Raw genomic sequence first — 21815 nt, forward strand, 5'->3', positions numbered from 1 at the left:
AGTCTAACCCTTTCACAGGTATTGATTCAAAATCAGTGATTCATTTTTCTCATGCACTCTTTCTAACTAGGGCAAGTTTTCACTTGTTATTCCCTAAGACGTTTATTGAAATTATCTGAAAGTATTGGCTGTTTTAACAATTTCTCCAACATCCAGAAAACACAGCCTATGGCTTAATCTGAATCCCTCTTTTAGTATTCTTTTTTAATACCTGTTTTGTCTTCTGGCCAAGATGGAGGCATAGGTAGGTACACTGTGCATCCTTGCAGAACCAAAAGAAGGACACCAACAAATTTAAAAACAAAAACCAACCAGAAATGCTAGAAAATCGAACTGTATGGAAGTCTGACAACCAAGGAGTTAAAGAAGAAACATTCATCCTGACCAATAGGAGGGGCAGAGATGGGCAGCCAGGACACAGAGGTCTCACAACAAGGCAATGGCTAGAGGACCAGGGTGGGTGAGGCGGAGGCTGGTGGAGCAGGTGGTCCCACACTCAATAAACTGGGAGGAACAACTGGGAAATGAGACAGACCACACAATCCAGGGATCCAGTGTGGGGAAAGAGAGCCTCAAAGCCTCTAACTGAAAAAACCTGTGGGGGTTGAGGTGGTGGGAGAAACCTTCAGCCTCACGGGAGAATTTGTTGGAGAGACCCACAGGATCCTAGAAGGAACAAAAAACCACCCACCTGGGTATCAGCACTGGAAGGGCCCAATTTGCTTGTGGATAGCAGCAGAGGGGACTGGAAGCTGGCAGAGAGCTGAGTGGTCCTCACTGTTCCCTCTCGAACCCCTCCCTCTCATACAGCAGCACCACAGCGCAGTGACACAGGGTGCCCCGCCCTGGTGAATACCTGAGGCTCCACCCCTTATACGTATCAGGTGCGCCCTAACCAAAAAAATTGGCACAATTGAAAGAACAGATCAAAGCACCAGGAAAAGTACAACTAAGTGATGAAGAGATAGCCAATATATCAGATGCACAGTTCAAAACACTAGTAATCAGATGCTCACAGAATTGGGTGAATATGGTCTCAAAGTATAGGAAAAAGTGAAGGCTATGCAAAGTGAAATAAAGAAAAACGTACAAAGAACCAACAGTGAAGGGAAGGAAACTGGGACTCAAATCAACAGTTTGGAGCAGAAGGAAGAAATAAACAGTCGACCAGAACAGAATGAAGAAACTAGTATAAAAAAAAAAAATGAGGTGAGGCTTAGGAACCTCTGAGACAACTTTAAACATTCCAACATCTGAATCATAGAGGTGCCAGAAGGAGAAGAGGAAGAGCAAGAAATTGAAAGTGTATTTAAAAACATAATGAAGGAGAACATCCTCAGTCTGGCAAAGGAAATAGACTTCCAGGAAGTCCAGGAAGCTCAGAGAGTCCCAAAGAAGTTGGACCCAAGGAAGCACACACCAAGGCACATCATAATTACATTCCCCAAGATTAAAGATAAGGAGAGAATCCTAAAAGCAGCAAGAAAAAAGGACACAGTTACCTTCAAAGGAGTTCCCATTAGACTGTCAGCTGATTTCTCAAAAGAAACCTTGTAGGAAAGAAGGGGCTGCAAAAAAGTATTTGAGGTCATGAAAGGCAAGGACCTACAGCCAAGATTACTCTATCCAGCAAAGCTATCATTTAGGATGGAAGGACAGATAAAGTGCTTCCCAGATAGGGTCAAGTTAGAGTTCATCATCACCAAGCCCTTATTATATGAAATGTTAAAGGGATTTATCTAAGAAAAACAAAAAGATAAAAAAGACGAACAGTAAAATGACAACAAACTCACAACTATTAACAACCAAACCTAAAAAAACCCAAAAAATAAAATAAAATAAACCCAAAAACAAACTAAGCAGACAACTAGAACAGGAAGAGAATCACAGAAATGGAGATCACATGGAGGGTTATTAGCGGGGAAGGGGAGAGGAGAATGGGGAGAAAGGTACAGGGAATAAGTAGCATAATAGACAGGGAGTAGTTAAGATTAGTATAGGAAATGTAGAAGCCAAAGAACTTATATGTATGATCCATGGACATGAACTAATAAGGGGGAGAATGTGGGTAGAAGGGGGTGTGCAGGGCAGAGGGAAATAAAGGGGGGGAAATGGGACAATTAATAGCATAATCAATAAAATACACTTTAAAAAATACCAATTTTGCATGACCCCAGGCTAGTTTTTATTTAATTAATATTGTAATGTTTTGGAATAATCCACTTTGTTTAAATAGTATAACATATCTTTTTTCTGAAATTTAAAGATTCTCTGAATATTTTAATAAAAGTCCCTCAATACTAATTATAATTGCATGAATGCCCTATTCTCATTTGACTACTCACCAACTTTTTCATATTTAGAAATTCTCCCAGCATCACTATATGAAATTATAAATAAATTCTATTCAAATGATATTCAGGATGTGCTGGAGTTTCTATAAATATATTCTGAAATATTTTAGATATTATATTTTGAATCTTCTATGTTTCTGGACCTGATTTTGTTTTGCTTTCTTTCAGTCTTCTTTCCAATTACTCTTAGTATTTTTCACAATATTTCTTTAGGATCTAACAAGTTTAGAACAAAATAATTTCCTCTTTAGCCCTTCACAATTTCGTTCTCTAATGTTTTAGTCATGAAACACATCACGCCTACATCTTTCTCATTTAGAAAGGAGTTATAACCTAAAGGAAGGCAAGAGCTCACATTTTGAAGAATATTTAGAAATGACATAATTCTGGAAGTTCAAGAAAATCAACTAGTTTTCATGGAAATGTGTTTCCTTCTGAGTTTGCACCGTTGTTGAACTCTTCTTGTGAAAGGTTTTCTGTCATTCTAGGGTTCAGTTGTTTCTGTACTTACTGGAAAATATTTTTAGAGTTTCTAACCGTCCATCACAAAGACATCAGAATGGAAATGTGGGAAAGTCGTGTTACATAATTCTTTACTTGAAAACAGTCCACATGTTTTTAATCATAGGAATTGCTAGATACCTGGATATCTAGATCTAGAAGTATCCTATGATATCCTGCTCTCTTCTGCTGCCCTCTGGGAGCCCAGAACTGACAGATTTGAGTGAGAAGATTGAAAACTTGAGTTTCCTTACTATGCTATACACTTAAAACCCTTTTAACATAGTTCTTCTTGTTGGGGATGATGGGGTGGGGCAGTGTGGAATACAGACCTAGAATAAAGTATCATTTAGTAATCAAGACTTTTAAACTATTGAAGTTTCCCTTAGCTTACTTAAGTTTCTTAAAAAAAAAAAAAACCTAAACCATAGTCATATCAGGGAGGTGTAAATGAGCTAAAAAGTGCCAATGAGCAAAAGTCCTCATCTATCAGAATAGGAATTCAATGAAGATCAAGATTTTATTGCAAAAGTAAGTACTAAAAATTTTGCTTTAAAAAAAGAAAGAAATTATTGTCCCCGGGACAGACATGGGAATAGAAATAAATGAACAGAAGGAACAAAATTTCCTTTGATTTTTTTTTTAAAAAGGCTTAGCACTATTTATGTTTTTAAACCTGCTTTCGTATACTACTTTAATACAAATAAAGGTATTGTAAAACACCTTAAGGTTTCCCCGGAACGTTCATGTAATTCCAATCATTCTTTTCCCTTGGAATTTTAATTTATAATATTAAGATCTAAGTCCCAGAATAAATCAGAAATTGATAAAAGGGTATTAATAATGTTGTTGATTATTTAGTATTTTGAGAATATGGATTCCTAGACATTTGTAATTATAAAAGTACATGTCTTATTTGTACTTATAAATAAGTATTGCATTATGTTTTAAAAATATATATATTATAGGTATTTTTATACCAACCTGACTGGCTGTATCTGCTTTTTAACATAAGAACTTTTGTATTAGCTGTGGGATAATTTTCAATGGGAAGTTCTTTTGTTTCATCATTTTGAAATACGTTCTTTTCATCCGTTATCTTTTCAGGAACTGGCAATTCTGTTTCCTTCTGAAAGTTCCAAGGGTTGTCAAAATTATGCAAGAATTTTGTAAAATATGGTAAGGTGTCAGAATCATCTGTTTTCTCTAAGACTTCATCCTTGCCTAGTTGATCTTCAGTTTCTGTAGTTTTTATTATTTTGTTTTTTTCTTCCTCAGCAAGGTCAAATTCGTGTGTTGGAAGCTGTTCATGTTTATCTCCTTTATCTCCTTCTTCATTTTTTCCATTATATGTTATAATTTTATCTCCACTGGTATATGCAAAGCCTAGCATACTAAAACCAAAATCAAACCAACCTGGTTTGAGAATTGAGCTATCATTAATGATTGTGTCTTCTTTTTCTGACGATATTTCTGTACATGGATATGTGTGTTCTTCGTCAGATGATATGGAATTAGGAACATCTTGTAGTGGTGGATTGTTTTCTTTGGATGATAATTCAAGCCCTGTATCCTCACCTCCAAAACCTAAATAACTTCTAAGTCCACCGCCAAACCAACCAGTAGCTTGAGGATTGAGAACGTGCTCTGACTCAGACGCTGCAGACTGTTTCTCTGGCACGGCACTGAATTCCGATTCAGGTTCTTGCTTACGTTCTGTTTGGGGCTCACCGTGATTTAATTCCTCTAGGTCATCCTCATCTTCTACTGCTATTTTTCTACTTTGAAATGAGCTTTCTTGTTCAATAACTGGTTCAGAAGTGCTTTCTTCACCTTGCGCACTTCCGAATCCAAACCATCCCTGCACATCAGGCCCATGTGAGGATGGGAGGACTCGATGCACCGCCGGAGCAGGATCCTGTCTCACGCTTCCAGCTTCTACTCCTTCCCAATTTTTTGAGCCACTAGTTTTTCTGATATCATCAGGAGCCTCTGATGATGTAAATTGGTCTTCATTCCAAATATTTTCAGAAGCTGAATAAAATTCAGATTCTAACTGAAAATCACTTCCATATCCACTAGATTTTTGGTCTTTATCTTCTTCATATGGATATATATTTTCACCATCATCACTGCTTAACTCACTATCTTCATTTTCAAATGTATAGCTTACTCCAAGAAGACAAAGAAAATCAGATTCCTAAAGGGAAAAAAAATAGGATTGACATAGATATACTAAAACTTTTTGTTTCTCCCTAAATCATTTAAGATGGATGACGATACCATACAACTAGCTCAACAGCACAGCTAAACCTAAAATCAGATCTCCTAATCTCAGACACTGTCGGTTGTATCAAAACTGACTTCTCAGGTTAATGATATAAACGTAAATGAAAATCATTTTACAAGCCCTGGCCAGCTGGCTCATTTGGTTGGGAGCATCATCCCATGCACCAAAGGGTTGCAGGTTTGCTCCCCAGTCAGCACACGTACCTAGGTTGCAGGTACAACCCCCAGTTGGGGTGCATATGGGAGAAAACTGATTAATGTTTCTTCCCCACCTCTCTAAAATCAATCTTAAAAAAACATCCTCAGGTGAACATTAGAAAAAGAAATCATTTTACCCTAGGATTTATTTGTTATCAACAGTTGAATTTGAGAAGAAACAAGTCTGAGTATATTCTGCAGATAAACTCTGATGAATAGGCATAAACGGCCATCGATCTTGGTCCTCCTAAGAGCGCACTGAATGGACACATGCAGCTCTGTGGTGGTTCGAGGGAAGGGGATCTCACAGCACACGGTCACAACTGAGACACACCAGAGACTCCGAAGCATGGACACCTGGATACAAGTTGCACTAAGACATTTAGACTTCTTTTATTGAGATAATACATATAGCCAATAGAGGTAGGGATACCCTTCCTCAGCTCACAGAACAACCAAACCATCAAGAAGAAAAATGATAAAGATACTTTTTTTTTAAATTTGAAGGTATTTGACTGATATACACTGTTCTTTGGATATCACCATTATGAAGTAAGAATAATGTTCAGAATTTTTAAAAATAAACTTCAGAATTGTAATTTTACACTATGTTTTTGGCACTGCAATATAGTCATTAAAAACAGACTCCAGAGCCAAACCCTCTGGGTTCAAATCCTGACTCTCTCATTTACTGGCTCTGTGACCTTGAGTGAATTATATGACTTTTCTATGCCTCAGTCCTGTCATCTATAAAATGAAAATAAAGGCAGTACCTACCACAGAAGGATGTTTTGAGGATTAAATGAATCAGGTGCTGAGAATAGTAAGCACTATACGCTAGCCTGATTAGATCAAGGTTACAGCACCCCAGATGAGCCAGCAATGCAAGTGTATAAAGGCAACCCCTTGCCTCTATTCAGAACAACTCTGAAAGGACCTCCGAGCTTCAGAGTTTCTTTCTTTTTTTTTTTTTTTTAATTTATTTTTACAGAGAGGGGAAGGAAGGAGAGACGATGTTTCTCTCCGTGTGTGGTTGCCTCTCGCACTTCCCCTACTGGGGACTTGGTTTGCAACCTAGGCATGTGCCCTGACTGGGAATCGAACCAGCGACCCTTTAGTTCCCAGGCCAGTACTCAGTCCACTGAGCCACACCAGCCAGGGCCAGAGTTTATTATCGAGTCAGCTGAGACCTTTGTTGCAACTGCATCACAGTTCAGCTTCTCTGTCCAGTCCTCTCTTTGCGTTTGTTCCCTCACAGGTGCTATTATTCCTAAGATTCCCCAGTAAACTTCTTGGATGCAAAGGTCCACCTCAGAGTCTGTTTCTCAGGGAATTTGACTTAAAATTCGAGGTCTCTGTATATTTACTCTATAATCTGCACTGCGCTAGGTGCTTGAATTTTACAGTAATCAATAGGAAACAAGTAATTATAAATTGTGATAAGTACTATAACAGGGTGCTGAGCTGGAAGTACCTCAAAATGGAGAAAACCCCCACAGCTACTGCTTGGGGGATGAGGGAAGCAGAGCAGGGCCGTGGAGAGCTACTTTGCACATTTAAAGAACTTGGCAAGTGTTTTAATGTTTAAAAGTCGTGCCTGCTCACAGGACTCTAACCCTGTGAAGCAATGTAGCCGGAGGCACTTCCTGTGCCTGCGCAGGAGGCTTGCAGGCTTGGAGGAGGCTTCTGCGTCATGGGGACACACTTGCCCAGACTAGCAACGGCAGTGGGGGAAGGCAGAAGAAACCAGACTGCTGGCAGATGTAACCCAGTGTGAGAGGAGTCAGAAATGAGGAAGATCCACACCACGATTTAAACCCAGGTGCGGCAGCCATGCTGGGGCTTACCCATGTGGTTTGGAAATGGTTGACCACACAGCTTAGAAAGAAGCAGAAAAGCAGGATATAGCAGCCGTGCAGGGCTCCTGAGCATGCTGCTGGGGAAGGAGAAGCCTCTTGACCGAGTAGCAGCAGTGCAGGGTCAGGCCACGTGGTTTGAAAGAATGCAGGAATCCCACTGGCCTGCCAGGAGGAAGTGCCACGCAGTGTTGGATTAAGAACAGGAGCCTAACCAAGCTAGGACTTCTATTTTCTTTTCCTGAGATACAGTACCCCTGACTGGCCTGGTTTGACAAGGGGAGATAGAACTGTGTGTGTGTGTGTTTATGGGTGTTTTTTTTTTCTAAAGGGAATAAGATTTAACGGCAGGATTCTGCCATTATTCTAAACCTGTATAACTTTTGAATAAAAAGCTCCTTTCCTTTTTACCAAACTCTGGTATCGAGAGCCACAGTTCTTATTGGCAGCAGGCAAAAAGAACCCAGAGTAACAAAAGACCCACGGGTGTGTATGTGTGTGTGTTGGGAGGGAGGGGTGGGGGGGGGTGTTCTGTTACAGTACTATGAAGGAAATAAAAGGAAGCTGTGATTAAGAAGCAGAAATTCTGTAAGAATCATCATGGAAGGCCTCTCTGAGCCACTGATGTTTGAGCTGTGACCTAAGGGATAAAAAGGAAGTGAGAAAGTGAAGAACTTGGGGAAAGCATTCCAACCAGAGGGAATAGCCTGTTTGCGCCTGTGAGCTGGGAAGAAGCTTGGCATATTGTAAGAACCATCAATGGGCCAGTGTGGCCAGGAGCAGAATGAGTGAGGGGAGAGTGAGGTAAGACTAAGTTAGCAAGGGGGGCAAGAGAGGCCATGTAAAACCAGGGTAAGAGGTCAGGGCTTGATTTCAGGTTCAGTGAAAAGCCATAAAGGGCTGTAAACAAAAGGAATTATGTGACCTGATTTTTGTTTTTCATTTTTCATTTTTGTAATGTTCTTTGCTGTTTGAAGAATGGTTTGGGAAAGGGCAAAAGGAGAGGAAAGGTCAGTTAGAGGCTATTGTATTCTAATTAGGAGAAGATGATGCCTCCTTGGATTAGGGCAATGGGGAGAGTAAAAATGATGAGAAGACAATATACTCCAGATGTATTTTGTAGATAGAACTAACAGGATTAGTAATTATACAGTAAATGGACAGTTAATCCCAGAATTTGTGCTGAGAAAGAGGTAGACAATAGATAGACAATAGACAGTTTGCTTGACTAGTCAGGCTTATTTCACACTGATCTAATGAAGGTAAATTGGCTTAACCTGGACTTAAATGGGCTAATCAAATTCACATTCTAAAAAGTAACTTTCTAATGCCCTATCTCATTATGAAGCCCAATATTATCAAGCTTATTTAAAACTCCAACAGAAAAAAAGATTGCACCTATGAAACCTAGAGTGTTAACCTAAAAATAAAAGGCCTTTAAAGTAAGAGTCAAAAAGCATTTATTTGAGATAAAAAAGAATAGCTATTCAGGAATCACTTATTCAGGCAGTAACCCAAACAGTGCTCTGATTAAGAGAAAAAAGGCAAGGGACCTTTATGAGAAAGGGAAGAGGAATAGTCGATACAAGGAAGACATTTCATTGGTACAGATGAGCTAACATAGTGATGCTGATACAGAGAGATCTGATTAAGTCAGATCACTGGGGAGCAGCAGGGAGAGGCCATAGGAGTTTGCCAGGCAACTGTGGGTTGTCTAGGACAGAACTGGCTGAGAAGGTGAAAGCCTCCAGAGCCAATGGAAATATAAAAAGGGCTGGCTCTCTGACTCAGGGAAAGCTCTCTGGCTCCCCGAACGGTTCTCCCTCGGGCTCAGGCTCTGTCTCTCAGGCTCACTCTCAGGCTCTCCTTCCTTGAAGAATCCAGGATGATCAGTTACAGCTGCTTGTATTTCCCAACAGACGGTATTTTGGATGGGAAGGGACTCCAGGCAAAGCCTGGGGTCAGGCGGCCTGGCAGAGGGTGGCAGGTTTATTCTTTGGATGTTCTAGAGGGGGATGAGCTTTGAGGCATAAATCTGCCATTGGTCCAAAATTGTGTAGCTTTTGTGTCTTATGTTGTTTTAGTTTGTAAACTAATTTTGTAGAAGCACGATAACGAAACACTAACAGGGAAAAAGATAGGAGAACTCTGGCATTAGAGTTGAGCCTGCTTTTGAATAAAAACTCCTTTATCGACAAACCTTTGCCTCTGGAGTTTTTGCCTCTAGGGCTGTGGCAGGCAGCAGACCCCCAAGGACTGTGCCATTACAATGCTAATTCTAAACAATGTATCTAATTTTTAGTCCTGTAGTCATAATATCTGCTCTCTTGTTATCCTTATTATCTTTGTTAATTTTCTTGTCTGTTTATTTTTATCCTTGTCTGTTAATTTTTCAGAAAGCAAAAGCTTTGCCTGTCATCACATTTGTTTTACCTAATTTTATTTACATAATCAAACTATTCCTAAAGTGAGTTTTGAGACCAACTATTTTGTGTATTCACTATACAAAATATATAATCAATGGGCACTTACACTGCAGAAAACTACGTGAGCTAAGAAATTTTAAATTCAATTAATAAGCATAATGAGTTATACTCACCTTAGTTGGTATTTGAATTTCCTCAGATATAAACACCTCTTCAATCTGGACTGCGTCTCTGGGAAAATATCCAAAATCCTTTCCTTTCTATCAAAATGAAGAACAAAGCTTAGCAAGGAAGAGTAATGAAAGCAATAATTACTATCAAACGTAATTTTACTCCATGTCTTTGGCTCTCATCTATTTCAAATCACAAATATTAATTGATTTTCATTTGCCATCTAAAAGTGAGTGAAATCATAGTCCTTTTGTTATTCAAAACAACAACATTAAATTGAGGGAACAAAGAGTCAAGCTGTAAAATGCCATTGTTTCCAAACTTCAGAGGGAAAACCAACCCATAAACTCATTTGCTTCCTTTTTGTGTTCCTAATGACCTTCCCTGCCCAGATGGACCACAGATTTACAAAAGGCAAGGGGATGGTGGGAGTAGCCAGGGTAGATAGAGCTATGACATATTCAGCATTTTCAGAATGTCAGAATCAGGTAAAAGGTTTAAACTCTGAAGGACCAAGAGAGATTCATTAAGATAGTAAATACCTGTGAGTCCTCCAGGGAGGATTTGGTTCCATTCAACTTTTCTGGGACTCCTTGGTAACAGAGACCCTCTTAATCCAGTTTAAGTACATGTAGGATGTGCCCTGAGAGTGAAGGCTTCACACAACCAGTCTTAGCCCATTTCCTATCCCTAACAAAGTGTAAAGACCATATTTCTTTTGGTCGTTTGATCCAGCACTATTACACCTCTGCTGTGATTCTTCCACTCAGTGGTTCCTGCAACTATTTGGAAAATGACAGCCTGTGGATGAATGCTATAGTTTGGCTCCTTAAATCAAAGTTATCTGCCTTAACTAAACACCTAATGCACAAAACTAAGTGTGCTTGAAACTTCACCCTGGCTCCACACATGACACACTGCTTTTGTGTGGAACTATCCTTTTCACACATGATAAACAAGAAAGACTGCTTTCTTATCCTATTCTGATATCTTACTGTGCCATTTTTCTTAGAGCTGCATTGGGTGCCTCCAATACTTTCCAAATATAGACTGGCATGTTCAAGGGACCATAGCGGTAAGGAACCCTGGGAGCTGCAGAAGCTGGACAAATGATTCTGACTAGCGACATTTAGAGTTTCAGTCATATGGCCCCTAATGGTAAAAAGTAGGACAGATCCAAATAGAATTTGCTTCTTCAAGTAGTGATCACAGAAGCCATACCAGGGAGAGATCTGATGCATGTGCAATATGGAAATGATGTACGGGAGTAAAACTGCTTATCATAGCACTGTTTCTTATTTATCTATTCAAGTATTTAATTTGAGAAAGAGATTTGTTGTTCCACTCACTTATGCATTCACTGGTTGCTTCTTGTATGTGCCTTGACCAGAGATCAGACCTGCAACCTTGGCGTATCAGGTCAACACTCTAACCCACTTACCTACCCAGCCAGGGCCTGGCACCCTTTCATTATAAAGCATAATGATACAGTCAAAGATACAAACCTATTTTCAACTGAAAATATTAACCATTAATTTTTTCAATGTTATATATTCAGAGAGATGATTCTGGCTTCTAGGAATTTCGGTGTAATAACACTCTGGGCCAAATAAAAGGCTCTCCTAGTTCCTTTTTTCATGAAAATTCTTCCCCAGGCCATCTGAGGATCATTTCGATCACAACTCAGCCCTTTATTTGCTCAGAAAGGTAATGTCTTTTAATCCATTTGACTAAAACTTCCCAGTGTCTCTTAAACCTGGCCGTGGACAGCACCAAGGGATGTCTGGTGTTGCCTAGTCATCCCATAATCTCCACTGGCACTTCTAAAGTCTCCCCACATAAATACAAAATTTAAATTCAAAAACTATACATGCCATATAAAAATAATTTCAAAGCAATCTTAGACTTCCATCCCAACCAGACTGACTTCCCAAAAGCTACTTTATAGAAATTCTGGAACCAACACTAAACATAACCATTTTTTTGTTTGTTTAAATATGTTAAGGGTCAAGTATACATACATATATTCCTTTAGAGATAAACAGCAGGCATCCTTGAGTAAGCTGGACATTTATTCTACATTGAAATTTTAAGATTAGATACTTACACTTCCTGCCCACAAATCTTCCCTTTGTCCTGCAAGTTTAACGTAAACAGATATTTCTTCTCCCTTAGTGAAGTTTAGGTATCTGCAGTCAGGTCCTCTGTAATCTCTCATGGCTAAGACTCTGCTTATTAAAGCTACGTAGACATGTAAAGAGAAACACAAAATTTAAATTACAATGTTTTTTCTCTCCCTCCCATCTTGCCCTCCTCCAATTCACCCTATGTATACCAGTGCTAATTTCTTCATGTCATTTATGGCCTCAAAAACCTACATAGACTTCCACCTGCACACAGAATCAATTCAAAACTGCCTTGGTATCAAAGGCTGTCCATAACCTGGTCTTCCTTCCTCATTTAAAATGACTTCCTTTTATTCCTTTACAGTCAATCTCCTCTGTACATTGTCCCTGGAATGTGGCATTGTCATTCTCCAGTGAACAGGGAAAGGATAAGGAAAGATAATTAGTGTTTTTCTTGGTACATATATATTGTATTCCAGGCATCTTGATAAACTTTTTATTTTATTAAATCCTCAAAATAGATCTATGAGGTAAATAATCTCATTTCAGTCTAATAAATGAAACTTTATTTAAGTCTCAGAGTTAGTCACACAGCTGATAAACCGTGGAGCTAGATTTCCTGGAAGTTCTTATCACTGAAACATCCACCATCCATATTCTGAGTTTTCTTTCCTCTATTTCCGAAGCCTAGAAACCCTTCAGGTTTTCCTTCATGGTGAACTCATAACTACTTCCTCTTTGAGACATCCTTAATCATTCTAGCTTACTCTGGCCCTTCTCTAAACTTTAATTTTAACCTATTATCCTTATGTTGTATCAGTATTTACTGTTTGATATTGACCTGTTTTTAATTGATTATGCTACTACATTTGTCCAAACTTTTCCCCCTTTTCCTCCCTCCACTTAACAACCCCTCACTCCCTCTGGTGATCCCACCTCCTTTGTTCATGCCCATGGGTCATGCATGTAAGTTCTTTGGCAACTCCATTTCCTAAACTTGCTCTTAACATCCCCCTGCCTCTTCTTTAACTACCAATTTGTACTTATTAATCCCTTCACCTTTTCCCCCATTCCTCCAAACCCCCTCCCCACTGGCCACCATCCCAATGTTCTCCATATCTATGATCCTGTTTCTGTTCTGCTTGTTTGCTTAGTTTGTTTTTTAGATTCAACTGTTGATGTTTATGTATTTATTGCCAATTTAATGATCATAGTTTTGATCTTCTTTTTCTTAAATAAGTCTCTTTAACATTTCATATAACGATGGTTTGGTGAGGATGAACTCCTTTAGCTTTACCTTATCTGGGAAGCACTTTATCTGTCCTTCCATTCTAAATGATAGCTTTCATGGATAGAGTAGTCTAGTTTATAGGTCTTTGCTTTTCATCACTTTGAATACTTCTTGCCAATCCCTTCTACCCTGCAAAGTTTCTTTTGAGAAATCAGCTGACAGTCTTATGAGAATTCCTTTGTAGATAAATCTCTGCTTTTCTTGTGCTGCTTTTATGATTCTCTCTTTATCTTTAACCTTTGGCATTTTAAGTATCATGTGTGTTGTAGTGGGTCTCTTTGTCTCCATCGTGTTTGAGATTCTCTGTGCTTCCTGGACTTGTATAATTCACCAAATTAGGGAAGTTTTCTTTCATTAGTTTTTCAAATAAGTTTCCAAATTCTTCCTCTTTATCTTCTCCTTCTGGCACCCCATGATGTAAATGTTGGCACGCTTGAAGTTGTCCCAGAGGCTCCTTACACTCAATTTTTATAAATTCATTTTTCTTCTTGCTGTGCTGATTGGAAGTCTTTTGCTTCTTTATATTCCAAATCATCAATTCTATTCTTGGCTTCATCCACTCTGCTGTTGATTACCTGTGAATTGGTCTTTATTTCAATTACTGTCTCCCTCATTTCTGATTGGATCTTTTTCATGCTGTTGAAGTACCCACTGAATTTCATCAGCATCCTTATAACCAGTGTTTTCAACTCTGCTTCTGATAGATTGCTTATCTCCATTTTGGTTAGCTCTTTTTCTGAAGTTTTGATCTATTCTTTCATTTGGGCCATGTTTCCTTGTCTCCTCATTTTGGCGGCCTCCCCGTGTCTGTTTCTGTGTATTAGGTAGAGCTGCTGTGACTCCATGTTTTGGTAGTGAGGCCTAATGTACTAGGTGTCCTGTAGGGTCCAGCAGTACAGCCTCCCCTATCACCCAAGCTGGGTACCCTTCATGTAGGCCGAATACTACCTCCTCTTGTAAATGAGTCTTGATGTCTGTCAGCACTTTGGGAGGTCACTGAAAGGGATTTATGCAGTCCAGACAGCTGGTAGGACTGGCTGTGACCCCCTAGCCGGCAATCAATCACCTCCCTCCATGGCGTGTGGAGGTGGTTCGGTTGGTGGTACACCAACATAGACTGTACTTTCCACTGAGTGCGCAGGCTCTGGGGTTTTCCAGGTGGTGCAGGCTAAGGTAAGCCTCCACCTGTGTTCTGTCTGGGGCCCCTTGACTTAAACTGTAAAGCGACCTGCAGATGGCTGCTGCTAGTGCTGGGCCTGGGGTCACTCAGTGAGAGGTATGGGTCTGGGCTCAGCTGTTGCTTGTTTGAGCAGATTTAGGAAGGTCTGAAGCCTGCACTTGCCAGCTCTTCATAAGGAAAAGCCACTGTTACCAACTCAGATGGGCCTGTAAGTTGGATGGGGCAGAACCTTGGGTAATCATCAGGGTGGGGCTTACCAGGTAAGCCTGACTGATGGAGACTCATATATAGTGCTGCTCCACTGGCTTTATGTGGGAGAGGGTTCACAGAAGGTACAATGGTCTCTGCAGTTCTGTCTGGGAGGGAGCTGTCCCTCAGCTCTTGCCCTGATGCCAGACACTTCAGTTTCTCCCTGTATACCACTGGGGCCCCTGAAAGTGCTGCCCCGGTGCTAGAGCCCAGAGGGAGTGAGTGTGAGTAAGCCTGTGTGTGGGATGCTAAAAAGGAGATGCCTCAGCTCCCACAGTTTCTTCCACTGACCCAACCCCCACTGGTTTTTATAGCCAGAAGTTATGGGGAGTTATCTTCCTGGCCCTGGAACCCTGGGCTGCATGGTCTGGTGTGGAGCCAGGATCCCTCACTCCTGAGATATCCCCTGTTTTATAGCCACAACACATGGGTTTGAAACCAGCCTGCTCCATATATCTGAATCTCCACCTGTCTGCCCTGGCTACCCATCTGGATGAATGTGGTTTCTTTAATTCCTTAGTTGTCAGACTTCCATACAGCTTGATATTGTGATGGTTATGAGTAATATTTGTTCTGTAGTTCGCCTGTAATTTTGCTATGGTTGTGAGAGGACATGAGCTGCATTTACCTACACCTCCATCTTGACCAGAAGTTGTTCTGTCACATAATTAATATTGACATGTTTTGTCACTATTCACTAGAATGAAAATTCCTGGAGGTCAAGAACTTATCTCACATTTAATTTTATTCCTCTTAGGTACAACTGCCCCACCACACTCAGCGCCTACTGGGCCCTCAAAAACTATGAATGATCATAACCATATATACTGTATTTAACACATAAAATAATATATATGACCAAATTAACCATCATAACTATACTAACATATGTAAAACATTTTAATTAACTTATGCAATCAAAGTTAAAATAGCATTATAAATTACTGTAAATTTCAATATTTCCTTCTCATATTCTGTGTCTGGCCCCAAAGGACACTAAAAATAATGTTGAAAAAAGGGAAAGAGCCCTGGCTGACGTAGGTCAGTGGACAGAGGGCTGGCCTGGAACCCAAAAGGTCACCATACTGATTCCCAGTCAGCACATGCCTCAGTTGTGGGCCAGGTTCCTGGTTGGGGGTGCGTAAGAGGCAACCGATTGATGCATCTCTCACACATCGATGTTTCTCTCCCTCACTTTCTCCCTTTCTTCCCCTCTCTCTAAAAATAAATTAATAAATATTTAAAAAACGAATAGAGTATTACTGTTATAAAACATCATTTAGTAAACCTTCTCTATACATTAAATTATAAATCCAAATTGTTAATAAAAATGTTTATTCATAAAAAATTTACTTGTAAATTACCTGTTTAAACTAATATTTTCTACTTTTAATTTACAAATTGTATATCAGAACTAATGTTCACATACTGGAGAAACAGAACTTATTTAAAGAAATTATGATACATTGAGATGGAAATCATTTTGCAGAATGCTAATAACAGGACAAATTAAGCTCTTATGCAATTAAATAAAATTAACTTTGTAAGAGATAAAGTATAATATTAAAAAATATAAATAAAATTATATAATTCTAACACTGATTTCAATATTTTTATGAAATAAGTGAACACAAATTATTGTTTGATAAAGTTCTGAGAGTAAATCCTGATAATTTGAAATAAAAACTTTTTTTAAAGCTCATGAGAGGACTTCCAGTCAAGGTGGCAACATAGGTAAACACAGCTCACCTCCTTGCACAACCCCATATAAATTACAAATAAATTGTAGAACAATCATCACTCAGAAGGGGCAGAAATTGAGTTGAATCGAAGTCTGACAACAATGGAATTAAACCACATCCATCCAGACTGGTAGGACGGGCAGAGATGCATGGCGGCTGGTCCCACAACCATGTGTGGTGGATAAAAATTCAAGAGGGATATCTCGGGAGTGAGGAGTCTCAGCCCCACACCAGGACCCCCAGCCCAGGGTACCAGTGCCAGGAAGATAAGTACCTGTAACTCTGGCTGTAAAAACCAGCGGGGATTGAGTTAGTGGGAGAAACTTCTGGAGTCCCAAGCAGTTCCTCTTAAAGAAGCAACACACAAACTTACTCAGACTAACTCTCTCTGAGCTCCAGCACTGGGGTAGCAGCTTGATAGGCACCAGTGGCATACAGAGAGGAACCAAAGTGGCTGGCCATCAAGGCAAAAGATGGGGGACAGCTTTTTCCCAGACAGAAAGGTGGGCAGAGTCACAGAGCCAAGAGATGGGAGCCATATCTGAGACTCCATCAACCTGGCTAAAACTGTTTGCCCTGCCCTGGAGATCCCCTGAGGCTCCATCACACTCATCTTATAGCTGTTAACAGTGGCTTTTCCATATGAATGGAGGGCCTTGGCTGAAGCTTCACAAGTTCCTATCTCCTTGCAACAAGCAACAGCTGACCTCAGTGAGCTGCCAGCCCCTATACCTCTTGTGAGGTGGCCCCATGAACTGCCTTAGCAGCAGCCAGCCTAGGTTCACAGCTTGGCTTCACCTGGGAATTTCCAAGCCCAGCGTAAGAATCAGCCATCTCAGATTGCTCAATATCTCAGGCAGGGTGGCCCAAGGCAAAACACATGATCTGGGCACCCAGTGGACAGCTACAGACCACATTGGAGCACACTACCCTGCCCCTGACCTCCACTGAGAGCGGAGGTTGGTAGTCAGTGGTCACAGCCAATCCTTGTGACTGACTGGCCTGGGTAAATTCCTCCCATTGACCTGCCAAAAGCAAACAAGTTTCAACTACAAGAGGAGGATGTACTCAGCCCACACGAAGATTGCACCTCAAGTACTCAGCTAGGGTGATAGGGGAGGCTGTGCCACTGGACCCTATAGAACACCTACTATATTAGGCCATGCTACCAAGACATGGAGTCAAAGCAGCTCTGCCTAATACATAGAAACAAACACAGGGAGGCTGCCAAAATGAGGAGACAAGGAAACATGGCCCAAATGAAAGAACAGATCAAAACTTCAGAAAAAGAGCTAACCAGAATGGAGATAAGCAATCTATCAAATGCAAAGTTGAAAACACTGGTTATAAGGATGCTCAAGGAACTTAGTGAGGACATCAACAGCACAAAAAAGACCCAGTCAGAAACAAAGGATACACTAATTGAAATAAAAAATAATTTACAGGGAAACAACAGTAGAGAATGAATCCGAGAATCAAATCAATGATTTGGAACACAAAGAAGCAAAAAACAACCAATCAGAATAACAAGAAGAAAAAAGAACCCCCCAAAATGGGGATAGTATAAGTGGGTTCTGGGACAACTTTAAGCATTTCAACATTTACATCATGGGGTGCCAGAAGGAGAAGATAAAGAGCAAGAAATGTATTTGAAAAAATAATGAAAGAAAAATTCCCTAATTTGGTGAAGGAAATGGACATGCAAGTCCAGAGAGTCCTAAAGCACAGAGAGTCCCAAACAAGACAGATGCAAAGAGGCCCCACTCCAACACACATGGTAATTAAAATGCTAAAGGTTAAAGATAAAGAGAGAATCTTAAAAGCAGCAAGAGCAAAGAAGATAGTTGCCTCAGGGGAGTTCCCACAAGACTGTCAGCTGATTTGTCTAAAGGAACTTTGCAGGCTAGAAGGGATTGGCAAGAAATATTCAAAGTCATGAAAAGCAGGGACCTACAGCCAACATTGTTCTACCCAGCAAAGATGTCATTTAGGATTGACGGTCAGATAAAGAGTTTCCCAGACAAGAAAAAACTAAAGGAATTCATCATCACCAAACCATTATTACATGAAATGTTAAAAGGACTTATTTAAGAAAACAAGATCAAAACTATGAACAATAAAATGGCAATAAATACATACCTGTCACAATTGAACCTAAAAAACAAACTAAGAAAACAAATAGAACAGAGACCAAATCAGGGATACTGACAGTGTTTTGTTGGTTGCCAGATGGGAGGGGGGTGAGTAAGGAGGTGAGGGGATTAAGAAGTACAAATGGGTAGTTAAAGAAGAGGCAGGGGGATGTTAAGACCAAGTACAGGAAATGGAGTTGCCAAAGCACTTACATGCATGACCCATGGACATGAACAAGGGTGTGGGGATTGCCTGAGGGAAAGAGGTGTGCTGGGTGGAATAGGGGCAAAGGGGTAAAAATTGGGACCACTGTAAAAGCATAATCAATGAAATACAATAAAAAAATAAAACTTATGAGAATCAGAAATTCTAATTATGAAATAAAAACTAAAATACGTAAGGACCTCCTGGCTCAGTTGGTTAGAGCCTCATCCCAATACTCCAAGGGTGTGGGTTTAACTCTGGTCATGGCACGTACAAAAATCAACCAATGGATGCATAAATAAGTGGAACAACAAATCGATGTCTCTCTGTCTCCCCCACTCCTCTCTCTCTCTAAAATAAATAAAAAATTAAAAAAAACATAAGGGCTTCATAAATCAAGGACTATCTATCCATCTAATGGCTTGATATCTTTTTAAATATAAGTCAATTACACTTATCTTAAAAAATACTAAAACTGCTGATTAGTTTATTTTTGAGGTCTAGATAAGGTCTTTATAATTTCTGATATACTTATATATCAGGCTGATCTTTTCCCCTGTATATATTTACACTAAAAGCTATCACAAAATACTTTTTCTCCAGCCTTTCCTTTTTATACCGAAGTACACTTTATAACTGCAAATATTCTCCAATAGTATTAATAATGCTCACTTTTGTAATTCATGTCTACAATAACATTTTATGCCATTTCAGAGCCTCAGTTTAAGAGAAAGAGAAGGAAAACAAGAAAACAAACTTACTTTCACATTCCAAGTCAGCACATTTTTTAAAGTCTGCCAGCAGTTTTTTGCCTTCCAGAAACTTTGTCAGAAAAATAGCCAAAAGGAAGATCCTGTGAGCTCCAATCTCCGCCATGCTACAACAAGCAGGAATCCCAAACGAGGTTAAACCGACTCTTTAGGCTGTCATAGGCCTGCTGAAACAGGAGACAGCCCCCACTCTCTCTACTAAATCCCAGAGAAGAAAGGTTTAGGATTTTTAACACCTTGATAACTACATTTTTCTGTCGGTCTTTAGGCTTAACTTGAGAGACAGCCACTCTCTGTTCTCAATCTGCAGCGTCACGTACCTACATGGTACATAGGGGGTTAATAATTAACAGGGATTTTTAGTTGGACTCCTGTCTTACAAAGCTGGCCCATGTCAAACTGTCTATCTTAAAGGCACCTTGCATTCACCATTTCTTAAACAGGCCTCCACAAAAAGGCGATTAACTTGTTTCTGTTAGTCTCAGATAAGTCAGTAAATAAGTACAAACAGCGTTTGTCGTGTGCAAATGTCAGCATCAACGGGAAAGCATATATTACATGTAAGAGCAGTAATAATGTTAAAAATGGTTTTGAAAAATCATGATGAAATTTATTTGAAAAACTATTCCACTTTCATATTTAAAAAAAAACTTCAGTGTTAACTGTGAAGTTGGAACTTGTATTTCGTTAAGAATAATAGTTAAAATGTAGTAAGTACTTATTATGTTTTAGGTATTGTCTTCAACACTTAAACATATCTGCTTTAACACTCACAGCAACTTTCTAAGATAAGTAATATTATCATCCCCATTTTTGTATATGAAGAAACTTTGGTACTTAAAGAAGGGTTAATTCACTTGCCCAATATCACGTAGTGAGTAGAGAAGAAATTTAAACCTAGGAATTATGACTTCCCCTACTCATAGTGACTAGGCTTTCCTAGCAAGAATCAAGTCATCTGCCACAGAAGGATGGCCACTTCATCGGCAACAGTACTATTTCAGAAACAACAGGTACGGTATTTGTCCATGAATTTAAAATTGTAAGCATGTTTCTATATGTGGAAAGAGAATGAGAGAAATGTCTGAAAGAACCCTCCCTCATACAGTTAGAGTATATAATTCAGGTTGTATTCACTTTCTTCTTTCTACTCTTCTATATTCTTTTACTTTTTAAAAAATTCAGTAAGCATAGATTTTTTTTGTACAATACCAACAAAGCTATGAAATCAACTTTTTTGAATGTTATTGTTGCTTTAACAGAATCAAGGCCCTATGTTTGGAATTTTTGCGTAAAACACTAGATCTCAGGAGGTTTTTGGAAACCACAGTTGTCCTACTTCAATCTCGAGAAAATACGTTTCCAAGCGCGTCTCTGCTGTGCATTCCCTGCATTTGGGCGTGCCAAGGTGCACGTGGTTTGCAGAATGCTGCATTTGTATGGCATTTGCATCCGCTCTGGTGCCTGACATGAGGCAAATATCCAGCACATGAGCCAGCTGGAGAGAAGGATTTTGCTTTCAGAGTCCTAAAAAAAGGAAATGTGTTTTCTGTTTGTTTTCCGAAATCAGTAATCACAAGGAAACCTCTCTCAGATCAAAGATTTTACATCCTTCGAAAGAATCTAACGGAGCATTAACGTGAGGATTGTTTGGCCTGTAGCCAGGGCGCTGCATAGCTGTACGCATGCACACTCTACAGGTGTAGGGTGTTTTCCTGAGACCATTTGAAAATCTATAAACTATGTCACCAACAACATTTAAAGAAAGATTAGCAATTCAGCTGTAAAATTTGGCACAGAATTATTTGCGTAATTTATCATATCAAATTGGGAATATCTTATAATGTAGTTTACCCTTTTTTGTATTCAATATTACAGCTGTTACAGCAAAATTCTGAACTAATTAATTTAATTGTATTCTAAGTTAGGAGAGAAAAGAACGCAGACAAACTTAAATTTATCTGTTGACTGGCCTAAAGAAGATTTAAGTCAAGAAAAAGAAGAGAAAAATCCTTGCCTAAGCTACCAGCCTGGAGAGATTTGCTCCTACTAGAAATGCTCCCACTTTCTTGGCACCAATACACTCAGATGATCTCATTTTATCTTCAAACCATTATTTAAATATAATTTAATAAGATATCTTAAAATGTGGTAGTGCAATGTTAATTGTCTCTAACAGAACTGATTTTGGAAAACAAACAGAAAATGAACAGGTACTGCCTGAAAGAGATAAGAGCTTTTAATTTTAAAACAACCAAAGCATCAATTTTTGCTATAAAAATAGTTATATTCACTTAACCAGATATTATCTAATTACTGATGAAT

At 39.4% G+C, this 21815-nt stretch overlaps 1 protein-coding gene across 1 annotated transcript in view; it reads right to left on the reverse strand.

Moving 5' to 3' along the window:
* The window catches only part of MIA2 (MIA SH3 domain ER export factor 2), a 104347-nt gene extending 84530 nt beyond the window's left edge, over positions 1-19817 (reverse strand). The window contains 4 exon segments of the mRNA XM_045187890.3: positions 3840-5055; positions 9798-9884; positions 11903-12036; positions 19482-19817. Of these exon segments, the coding sequence (XP_045043825.2) occupies positions 3840-5055; positions 9798-9884; positions 11903-12036; positions 19482-19596 (1552 nt within the window). The 5' untranslated portion in view covers positions 19597-19817.
* Between the last annotated feature and the right edge of the window lie 1998 nt (positions 19818-21815).

Source organism: Desmodus rotundus, chromosome 7, assembly GCF_022682495.2.
Source record: "Desmodus rotundus isolate HL8 chromosome 7, HLdesRot8A.1, whole genome shotgun sequence".
Lineage (NCBI taxonomy): Eukaryota > Metazoa > Chordata > Mammalia > Chiroptera > Phyllostomidae > Desmodus > Desmodus rotundus.